We start from the raw sequence: 12,309 nt of genomic DNA on the forward strand, positions 1-12,309 counted from the left end.
TATATATATATCTTTGAAGGACTAGTTTAAGGAGGCACGAGCACCTCACTTCTCTCCTTAGACCCATTTATACGTAGATGTTACTTGTTTGTTTGTATCTCCTCGGACCTGCATTCGTAGGATGCATCTAGGAAAGGTGTCTCCTCATTTGACCCTAATCTTGAGAGACACGAACCTTCAAAGTTGGTATAAGTTTCACTTAGTGAGAGAGAGGGAGATGAGAGGAGACGAGGGGAGGAAAGGAGAATGAAGGTGGAGAATGGATCTTTTTTTTTTGGTAGTAGAAAGAATGGATTTTTTTTTTGTTGGGTAAAAGAAAATAATAAATTTAGTTTTCATTGTTAAGATAGATGAGCGACGGAGGACAAAAGGAAGGAGAGCGAAAAATCACTCGAATCATTGTCCAGCTAACTCTTTTTAGCTAGTTTATTTGTTAAGTGAAAAATCCCAAAAAGAGAGGCGATGCAAGCGCTGCTTACAGTATGTAGTTGAGATAAGCAAAATAAGTCACTTAAATGTACCCTATGTTCATGTGTATTATTCAAAGTCCTAACTAACATATGGATAAAGTTTGTCACCTCAATTTGTCCCATGGAAATGCCACGTAGAAAATCACGTAGGCTAAGAAGACATCCCATTTGGTTGGGCTTCGGCTATCCTTGCTAATGCTATATGTTAGGGATTGGAAAATCGATCTGACCCGTCTGGTTTGTCTTACCATTATGGGTCCACTTGGATACAGCCAAATTTGTAATTAAATCATATTAAAGATATTTCTCTACCTATATCTCTTGTACATCTATCGATATCTTGACATATCTCTAGAATGTTCTATCAATATCTTTATGAGATATTATACAATAACTAACCTTCTATTTGGCGAGTGTATCTACTGGTTGTATGCAATTGAATATTTGATACATATTACAATATCCTGATACAAATATCTCGTATATCTCTATAAATATCTCTCGAAGTACCCCTAAACCCTAAGTTCAATTCTCTATTCTTCCTCGTACGCACTCTCATTTATGCACCGGAAAGAGAAATTGAGATTTCCTCTCGATCTCCCCTTTTGCAGGTTGTTCGTGTGGTGTTCGAGGAAGCTCGAGGCTCGTGGCTTGCACGTGATCAAAGCCCCATTTTTCACAGACTTTGATTCGATTGCCACTTTTGGCATTCATCTAATTTTTTGTCCAATTTGCTGACATGGTGGGTAAACGATGTCATGCCATTTTAGCAAATAATGCAAAATAATAAAAAAATTAAAAAAGCTATAAAAAAAAAGAAAAGGGTGACTAACAGATCTGAGAGGGGGTGGGGGCGCCCTCGGTGGCGAGCCACTTCCGAATAGAAGTCGGTGGGCACAAAAGTCACCGACAACTTCCGTCAAGGTTGGAGTTGCGGAGCAAATTTTTTTTCTCTATGGGGAAATAAGCCAATGGATTTTCCATATATGATATATTGAATTTTAATTTTTTTTTATATTATTGTTGATGATGTGAAATGGGTAACATATGTGATGAGAACGATGAAAAGAGAAAAGTGTGTAAATGCAAAAGATGAGAATGTAAAAAAAAAGAAGAAAAACACTAAAAATAGAAAAGTAGTCACTTTTCCGCATAAAAATATTATATAGATTTTATCCTAAAAAATATCGAAATTAAATATCCACCAAAATACTAACATATAGTATATATCAATTCAATCTATCGAAAAAAAGTATATATCAATTCAAAAAACAAATAATCCGTAAAAAACCAAAAAAATATAAAAATTATTAAAAATCTCCTACATTTGAGAAAATTCATTCAATAATCTGGGTGTTCTAATGCCATCTAATCGAAAGCACCATGTTTTTACTTTCATATATATATATATATATATACATTGTGTGGGTGTGTGTGTTTTAAACCGTTAATTTATGATTGATGGTAATCAAATTTCACCACTAATTAAGAAAAACCTATATTCAGAAAGATAATAAATGTAAATTGCACATTAGTAAAATGATACACTTAATCAGAAAAGTAAAACAAATAATCAAAGGCAATAAACTTACGAAAGGATAGACCACGACTAATTTAACATGGTTACTTACCGAAAAAAAAATAACATGGTTACGCGGAAGTAGGAAGTTTATTGAATTAATATGTCATCTTTGATAGTTCTAAATGGGCAAGAACTTAGTCCTTAATATATGCAACTAGGTGAAAGGCCGTACATATGTGCGGACTAGAATTGCTACGGCAAACAACTGATCAACTATCATTATAGAAGATAAATATACAACCTAACCAATATAGTTAATAAGAGAAATAGAATTCCTTCCCTTTGGTAGTTCCGCATTGTAGATAATCGTCTCAGTTGCTATTCAAATGGAATGACCATTTACATTCATCAAGATATCATAAACTCGAAAGATAGTAATATATTAATAATAATGGAGAGGTGAATCTCTATCATCTCCTTTATCCTACGAAAACATGAAGTAGTCTATTAAAAAATGGAGAAGTTTACAACTAATAAAATCGAGATAACAAATCCTAACTTCATCACCTTAAAAAGCATCGTCAAGAAATCAACTAAATCCTTTTTCGTATGGGCACCTTGGTGGTCTATCAGAAACAACAAACTTAAGATGTTTTGAGTACCATGAGTTAGGATCATTGGACTTTCATTAGTTTAAATATTTTAAACTTTGGTAAGTTATAATCTTTAGACTTATGCAATTTAGAGACTTCTGGACTTTCATGGGACAGGTGGCATCATAATATTGTGCCATTTGTCATAACTCTATTGACGAGACTTGAAAAGTCACTTAACATAAACACACCTTAGTCCTATGTGACATTCTCTTTTTATTATCATATATAGCTATAGCTATGTAGATATATAGTTAGACAGATATATAGATACTACGAACAAAGAAATTATTAGATTATTAATAACCAAATAGAACTTTTCAAAGGGAATTCTACGAGTAGTTTAATTCGGAGAAGACCATGCTTTACATTTATTTTCTTTTTTGACTTCAATGCAGTTCATGACTCTAACAAAGATAAATGAAAAAATTAAACAAAAACAACAAGCCGTCATATTGGCGAGAATCAAATATAAAATCTCTTAATTGCCAATCAAAAGGTTATGGGTTTCATTCTTATTGTGAATCTATCCACACCCCTTTATTAACTATTAGAAGTTTTATTTCATTGTATTAAGTGATGCCTCTTACCATTAAAAAAAAAAATCCTGCGAATTGCCAAGGAAGAGTGTATACCACGCCCCTCTCATTTTACATGGAAATTTATATATCCACCGTGTATAGCCAAGTCAACATAGTTATTTTCTGCTATGTATTTAATACGACGTACCAAAGTTGGTGATTGGCACCTTTCGTTTCTAATAATTTAATGGGCAGCCTAGGAGAGAGAGCTAACTATTGGTCATGTTCACGCAATCTGTTGATGTATGCACCTTCTCGAGGTCTCGACTTAAAAATTTCTTGGAGATTTGTGAGAATTAACTCTTTTTGATGCATTTGAAACTTAGAAGACGTCCGAAATGCACTGCTTCGACCTGAGCTGAGACTAATCTCTAGATGTAAAAATGTATGTGGAAACCTTAATTGCCTAAGGGATTGATTTTCTGAAGTGGTAAGGATCAAGATTCAACTTTCAACCTTTTTATTTCTGTTAAGACATAAGACATCTAGACAATATTCACGCTTTCACCACACCATGGGGCCCCCCGACGGAAAAGTTTGGGGGAGGGGGGGGAGGTCTATATAATGTATAAGATGGTCGACGATTCCATGGTTCATGATCTGATTTACTTGACTATTTCTTAATTAGTTTTCAATAACAGTCGAGGTGTCTTGGATTGAAATTTAGCTCTATCCTTTTTCCTCCCTCGATGAGAAGCTCTACTTTTTCTTGGTTAAAGGGAGGTTTATGGCCTAAAATACGAAAGGAAAATGCTAAAATAAAGAAGCACAACAATTCTTCCCACGAAAATCAAATACAAAATTTTATAGTTTTGCGTTGGTAACTTGTGTCACTGCATCAAACTTCTTTAATCAAAACTCCATTCCTCAAAGCTCTACCTCTTTCTGATCAAACTAAATTAAATATATCACTTATGTATGCATCTGTAAATATATCTATATCTATATAACAAAAAGGAGAGGGACGGTGACTTTCATTATTCTAAAAATGTCATTGAAAAATAAAAATGATAAATTTTAACAATTTAAATTAGCAGGAAGTTTAAAGAAGTTTTATTATTGTCTTTAATCATCCATTTTATCACTCCACGACTATTTTCTCTCACCTCCTCCTCTGTCTCTCCCCCTTTCCTCCATTTCCCTTTATTATATTTCCTATTTATTTTTTTATTAAGTATTATCATAAAAATGCTTTTACATATTTTATACAAAATTTGCTCACATTTCTAATTATTGCTAAAATGGATTGTATTAATTAGACCGACAACAAGGGTCCACGAGAAAACTCGACATGAATTCCTCGGTAAGACCCAGTACGATAGCCGTGTGGAAGGCTGGCTACTCGGGAAGGAAATTCTGATTATTTCCTTAGCTAAGGGAACAAGAGATGGAAATAGCCGAGAAGATTGGCAAGCGGCTCACACATGGGAAGTCTTCCAATTCTTTTTTAGGTGGAGCTAATCACGAACCTAGACGCGTACACAAGGCTGGTGTCCTTCTCACAAGGCAGCTAGGGATTGTTTCCTTAGCTAGGCGCGCACACTTTTGGGCACTACAACATTGGCAAGATTATTTGCCAAGTTAGGTGATTCCTCTATTTTAGCTAGGATTTCATTTATTTCCTAAATTATAGTAAACAAATAAGGAGCTCCATAGTTAGTTGCTAGTTTTGTTTATTTGATGTAATAAGACCGGATATTGCTCAAGATAGTCTATCCTAGGTCCGGCCTATTAGAGCATAGTAGGCCATTTATTGTATTCTCTCCTTGCGACAAACACACAACAGCTCAACGCTATCGCATCATTTCAATACATTTACATTCCCGTAATTTTCAATACATTGCCCTTTCATTTCAGCACATCTACATATCCGGCACCTCAATATCTCACACTTCAATACTATGCACATTTAATTCTCGCACAAAGCCGATCCGTCGGTATTCTTATCTTTCTCGCACTCTTTATTATGCAATAGCTTTCCAGAGCAACCCGTCGACTTTATCTTTTCTACCCATTTAACATTTTCGGGCTAAGAATGAATGCCATCAAAGGTTCCGGCCAAAGGCTTAAACTTTCCGCTGCCACCAACCGAGACCCGCTACCTTCACGAACCTTCCGGGGGCCGTGAGTCTACAACACGAGTCTAGGTTTCCAGGCCAACACTCTCCTTTTTTGGCTGCCTATAATTGAGATCCACCATCAAGAAGGCATTCCTCGAGTCGAGACTTTCGGGCCAAAACTCATCCTCTTCGGCCGCCACCAGCCGAGACTCATCTTCACGAACCTTCCTAGGGCCATGACCCTTATTCTCTAGACTGGCTTGCAAGCCGTCTTGACACCACAAGACTGGCTTCCCGGCCGTCTTCATATAAGTATTGGGCAATACATCACACGCATATATGGGAGAATTTAAATGGCTTAACTCTCGAAGCCGTGACATCATCTGAAACATCTCCATCATCTCCTGATCAACAACATCACATCGAAACCCATTCACCGGCTAATCCTAAGGATCCTAGGGACCGCGGTGCAACACACTAGCTCGGTGAGGATGGCTAGTGGTTTCACCCTCACTTATATCTTGGGACAAGATCCTTGTATGCTTGGCGACAATAACCACCACGTGGCAATCAGAGAGTATATCACGAATTTCAGGCGAAACAGACATGAACATGCCTTTTTTTCGGTTACAAAAGATGCCAATGAATCTAGTACAATAAAATAGTAATCTTATTAGCTAATAAATGGTACATGCAGTCTCACTGAGTATCGAACCTGAAACCTATTGTTTACTAAACGAGAGCGTGTGACGTTGCATTACACTCTCTTTTGATTCAACATGACTTTGTCTTACGAAGAAGTTGGTCCAAAGGCCACCATACCTTATATATATAGTCCACACAATTATTGTACTCTTTATATGTCAAGATTTAATATCTATTGATTTTTAGAGGTATTACAAAAAATTTACTGTTAACAAAAATATTTTTTTTTACTTGTCTGGAGACGCAATACCATATGATATATCAATTACAAGCACTTGTGGATTGATAGTTACATTAGGATTGCCGTCAGCCCTTTGTCCCCTCATTTTAAGACTTCGTACACAAAATAATTCATGGGCCAATGACATTTCATCCGTAATTATTCATGGCCTTATGGTTCATATCTCTCCATCAACCGAATTTTGTTTCATTTCAGCCTTCGGAATTTCTCCGAATCATCCGTACTTATCTCGTGGAGGAGAGGAAGAAAAAAAAATGGAAAAGAAAAGAAAAAAAACCCTTTTTTTTTTCTTTTTTTTTCCCTATTAAAGAATATGGGGTCATTTTTGTCCAACCAAGTCAACGAAAACACTCGCCTTACATCCACCGAAAAAAAGAAAACTCCCTCTCTACCTCCGTTCAGGAGCATAGACTTTTTTCATTATTATTATTTCTTTATAGAGTCATGGACACGATGAATTTATTGGCGAAACTAATATCGTTTCGAACGTCGGTTCAACCTTGATTACGAGGTGTTTCTAATGATCTCCGAATCCTCCACTGCTGAATGTGTAGTTTACTTTAAGATTTCCCCGGGCTTCTTCTTCCTCCCTTCCCCTTTTGTCCAAGAAATTTCTTCTTCCAACCAAACCAACTATATTTTGCCTCAAAATGAACCACCTCTCGCCTTACCAAACATCCAAGGATTTAACCGGGTCATGCCGGTAGCACCAAATTCACACGACATATATAATTTGTATGTTTGAAAATTCCAATGATGCATTGTTTTTACGACCGGGGGTCCTACATATTAGCAAATTATTAGTTAAGGTAATCTTTTACTCTTTACGCAATGTCCTGGTATTCTCCAAGTGATTTTGAGCAAGGTATGTGTAATGGGTATACTATAAGGCAGTGTGTCACCCAACACTACATAAAAAAATTCTATTTTTATTCATAATAATTTTTCTTTTTTTTTGGTGATATTTCTTAAAATAAATAGGTATTGATGAACCCTTATTAAGTTATAACATTACCACATGATATATCCGTTACGTATAAGACTTTCTCGCGTTTCAGGAGTAATTCTAGGTTGTTTGTTGTTTTTTTTTCTTGGCCACATTCTAGGTCAGTTTGTAAGAAGATGGTTATTTAACATCAAGTTTAGCTAATTCTTAGCTTGGTGTTACGCGCACAGCATGCACCATAACATCCCTCTAGGCCTCGTACCGATGTTAGTGGATTGACCAGCCTCAAATTTGAATTAATCGAACCCATTGGACATTTGAATGTAAGATAGCACACGGCGAAAAAAGTCTAAAGATAACAAGTTTCAAATTATATAAAAGTTGAGTACGTCCTTTGAGATTCTTTATTTTCTTTCAAGTGCCTTCACTAATTTCCACAGTTGAATTTTTTTTTTGGGCCCCATAGTGGAAGTTAAGGTAAACTATATACATGTATAGGTTTTTCATACAGTTGGTAAAAGATCTAGCACGAGGTTTTCTTTTTCACACGCACACGTAGACTTGAGACTTCGATAGAAGCTTCCCATCTATGCAAGTAGGCATAAAACCAAATATATGTCACATCGTATGCTTATAATAAGGGAAAATGATATTTTTTGTTTTATAAGTTTGGCATTTAATCAATTTTAGTCATATAATATTTAAAATTACTGATTCGGTCCTATATGTTTGTTCTGTAAAACAATTTCGGTCATATAAGTTTTGGAAAAGACATTTTTGGTCATATAAGTTGACTTTCAATCAAAATGTGGTCCTATAAGTTTTTTAAAAAAAGACATATCTAGTCTTATAAGTTATAAAATGGACCAAAATTTCCTTACGAAGCAAATCTATAGAACTAATTTCGACACTTTTAAAACTGAGAACATTAAAATTGACCGAATGCTAAATTTATAGGATCAAAAATATCTTTTTTCACTTAAAATAAACCTGAAAAAATCATTAAAATGCGAAAATGAAAGTTTCAGTGGGCAGTCGCGACAGTAATAACATAGCATGCTCCAAAGTTTCCCCACCTAATATGCATCATTAATTGAGAAATGAGATTTAGTGAGGTGATATTACTCTCGACTTGACATCAAGAGATATGAAGTTTTGATTTTTAAGTGCAGTGCGACTCTCTATACCCTTTTAATCGTCCTTTTCCTACCTCCTTATGGGCTTATGGGTCTCTTTTGAAGTTTAGAAAACAAAAGATAATATCCATAAATAAACATGCTAGTTTTAGCTCAATCCTCGGACTTATGTCTTTATTATTGCAATTAGACTAGAAAAATACAAAGTGTGTAACAGTGATATATTTTCACTATTTAGAAAAAGGAATTTAGAAATCCTAATTAGAAGTTTTAGAATCAAGAAGTCCTGAATGTGATTATCATCTCTGACGTATATGTTTCTATTAGATGTGACATCATAATCGTGTGATTGATTCCCATTTTTCACTGAACTCAAATAGGGTTTCAAATTACGGAAATGAAGTGATGATCGAGTATTGTCTCTGCTAAAAAATTTAGTGAAAAAGGATCAAGGAGGAGAAATAGCTAAGCTAGCTTTATTAGGGAATAGAATTATAGAAGTGTGAGTTTAAAGCAGACAAAGGCTACCGTCGGGGGTCCAATTGACACATAACCAAACCCTTGGAATGAATCAAGGCATGATTCTTTAGTGGAAATTGCAACCACCCTGATTTTCATAATCAAGCTTGAAAGCTTGTGGATAACCAACCAGACTTTTATAAAACAGAATTTCTTCAACAGTAGTGTACTTGAATATATCAAATAGGTGACAGACATATCAATACTTAATTAATTAATTTATATATTAACCAATTTCATATTCATTCTCAACTATATGTTTTCTGATTTGAAGTGTACGTATGAACATAATCAGTATTTAAATCATTGGAATATGCCTTGGTGTTGCTTCTGCCTCCGCGACCTCGGTCATATCAAATTGCACACTAGTAGCACCCACGGGTCGCTGTCGTGTTATTGTACATGCCGGAGCAGCCAATTTTGATGCTTATACTCAACCATAGATATACATTTATATGTAATAGTAAGTCTGCTTAAATAGTAGACTAATTTTAAATAGTGCTACTTGCAGTGTTAATTAACCCAGAAAAAGGAAAAAAAAATTCTGAATTAAAAGCATTGCAAGAACCGCGTTTTTGGTGAGGTCAAAACACCGATCCCCTCTTTCAACTCCCCACAACAAATGTTTACCTATGCATGCCAGTTAATTATCATTGCATGACAATAATTACTAAATAAAGCTAAGCATGTGACGAAAGAAAATGTAATCAAGATCGACAGGCGTATATATCTGATGTTTGATAACACAAATCGAATGAAATTTGCTAAAAGAAAAATTTTAACGTGATATATAATCTGAGACTGCTAACCCGGGCCTAGTATCGTGAGAGTTACTCTTAGGATATGAATATGACATGTTAACACGAATTAACAGTTTTGAGACAAATTAAATACATAAGATAAAATGAGCAGAAGATTCATATGTATGCTTACTTTGTTGGTGGTCTAAGTCAAAGATTAATGTAAAACCCCTTCTGTAATCCAACAACCGTTGCCTCATATATAATTTTTTTTCTCCCCAAATTTAAAAGGGCCAATAAAAGATTGGAGTGAGATATAGTCAAGGCTCTTAATCCATTTAAAAAATGAACATATAAAATTGCAAAAATTTGATATATCAACATCAAATTCGTTCAAAACACACAAGTTTCCCCAGTATAAACGTCCATATTTTCCAAATTCATCAGACCCCAAAAGAACATCTCATTGATCGTCTTCCCAACATGATGAAGATCGTTCGAAAACCTTATCTAAACTCTGCCCTTTGGGGCATTCTTTGTGTCATATTATTGTCCAAACCCTCTCACCAACAAATTCCATTCCCTCCATACTTTGTCCCAAACCCAAGGCTTGAGAAAGCATACATAGCCCTCCAAGCATGGAAGCACGCGATCACCAACGACCCGAAGAATCTCACGGGCAACTGGTGCGGCCCCGAAGTGTGTAACTACACCGGTGTCTACTGCGCCCCTGCCCAAGATGACTCGAACATCACCACTGTTGCCGGAATAGACCTGAACCATGGGAACATTTCGGGTACTCTCGTGGAAGAGCTCAGCTTACTATGTGACATCGCTTTGTTCCACTTGAACTCGAACCGCTTCATTGGGACCATACCTAGTTCGTTCCGCGATCTCAAGCGCCTTTATGAGCTTGACGTGAGCAACAACAAGCTGTCGGGAGGGTTCCCATCGGTCCTTCTCAAGATTCCTTCGCTCAAGTACCTTGATATTCGGTACAACCGGTACTCCGGTGACATCCCCACGAAAGTTTTTGATCTGCAGCTTGATGCGCTCTTCATCAACAACAACAACTTCACCTCGTCCTTGCCGCAAAATATCGGTAACTAACAAAAAATGCCTCACTTGATGTACAACCAATCTCTCTTTAATATTCTTACGTTACAAGATAATCTCCATGACAGGTAACTCTCCCGTATCTGTCATTGTCCTCGCGAACAACAACTTCAATGGTTGCCTTCCCCCAAGCATATCAAAGATGGCAGCGACATTGAATGAGGTTGTCATCATCAATTCCGGCCTAACTGGGTGCCTGCCGCCGGAGATTGGGGCCTTGAACCAAGTCACAGTCTTCGACGTTAGCTCCAACAACCTCGTCGGGAAGTTGCCCGACACGATCGGCCAGATGAAGAGCCTAGAGCAGCTCAATGTGGCTCACAATAAATTATCCGGTGAAATCCCCGAGAGCATTTGCGCCTTACCAAAGCTTGAGAACTTCACGTACTCGGACAATTACTTCTGCACCGAGCCACCAATCTGCCTCAAATTGAAAGACATGGACGACAAGAAGAACTGCATACCCAACAGGCCGAAGCAGAGGCCACTGGAGGAATGCGCGGCTTTCTATATGCATCCTGTTGATTGTAGTTCGTACGGCTGTTGGCCCAAGAGTCCGCCACCGCCACCGCCACCACCTCCTCCTCCAACCCCGCCACCACCACCTCCTCCATCTCCTCCTCCGCCACCGGTTCACCACTATCTGTGATCAAGTAACAGCCATTGTAGGAGTCAGACCTTCTCTGTTTACCGTCTCTAATGCACCGGTGTTTACTTGTAAAGGAGTCGGGTGGGAAAAGGTGTACAAAAAAAAAAAAAGAAAAAAAAAGAAAAAAAGAAAAAAAGTCAGGATACTTACAAAATTTGCAATTTATAATCGCATTTTTCTTTTGTCATTTTGTTTGGAGTCTCCTAATTTATATACTCACGAAACGATATGTATCGCCTCACGGAAATCCTTTAGGAAATAAAAGAATAAGCGCCTGAAGTGTCTTGATTGCATCGATGTTTATTTCTAGAAGGCTTTGCGTACCTTGTGACTGATGGTAAATATTAAGATTGCATTACATCAACATCCAAATAGAATTAGTCTTATCTGCAGGCGACAATATACCCATAGCCTTATTAAAACAAAAAAAGGCTCCATCAAAGAAGTGCCTGAAATTTATTATCATCTTTCACCACATCCTATAATTTGTCCGTCAGGGTAAGTGAACACCTTTCCTAGTTCTTCATTTCAGTTATTCAACATTTGGATACTTTCATAATTTTTATTTCGCCCACTGAAGTACGTGGAAAATCTATTTATCTATATCTATACATATAGGAAAATTCACTTGAAGAGCATTAAATATTCTTAAATTAATATACTTAAAAATAGAAAAAAATAATTTTAATTTTTGGAATTAGAAATTATAGAAAATCTCACTTCAATAGTATTAAATGTGTTTAAAATAATGCCTTGAAAAATAGTAAAAGAAAATTATTTTAATTTTCCAAATTAAAATATTACTTAAAGATCTATATTATATATCCACAATTAAATTAATAAACTTGAAAAATGGAAGATAACTTAATTTTAATCCCAATATTATTCTTAAAAAGAAAAGTTATGTTTCACAAATATATATGAGTAATTTCAATAAGAATTAATCAAATATACATAAAAATAGAATCATG

General features: G+C 36.1%; 1 protein-coding gene across 1 annotated transcript; it reads left to right on the forward strand.

Annotated features, from left to right (window-relative positions):
* The first annotated feature begins 9,998 nt into the window (after positions 1-9,998).
* LOC116207200 (leucine-rich repeat extensin-like protein 6) lies at positions 9,999-11,631 on the forward strand. The gene is made up of 2 exons (XM_031540087.1): positions 9,999-10,675; positions 10,758-11,631. The coding sequence occupies exons 1-2, from the start codon at positions 10,057-10,059 to the stop codon at positions 11,336-11,338; spliced, it is 1,200 nt and encodes a 399-aa protein (XP_031395947.1). The 5' UTR covers positions 9,999-10,056; the 3' UTR covers positions 11,339-11,631.
* The last annotated feature ends 678 nt before the right edge of the window (positions 11,632-12,309 follow it).

The sequence above is a fragment of the Punica granatum genome, chromosome 5 (genome assembly GCF_007655135.1).
Source record: "Punica granatum isolate Tunisia-2019 chromosome 5, ASM765513v2, whole genome shotgun sequence".
In the NCBI taxonomy this organism is placed as follows: Eukaryota; Viridiplantae; Streptophyta; class Magnoliopsida; order Myrtales; family Lythraceae; genus Punica; species Punica granatum.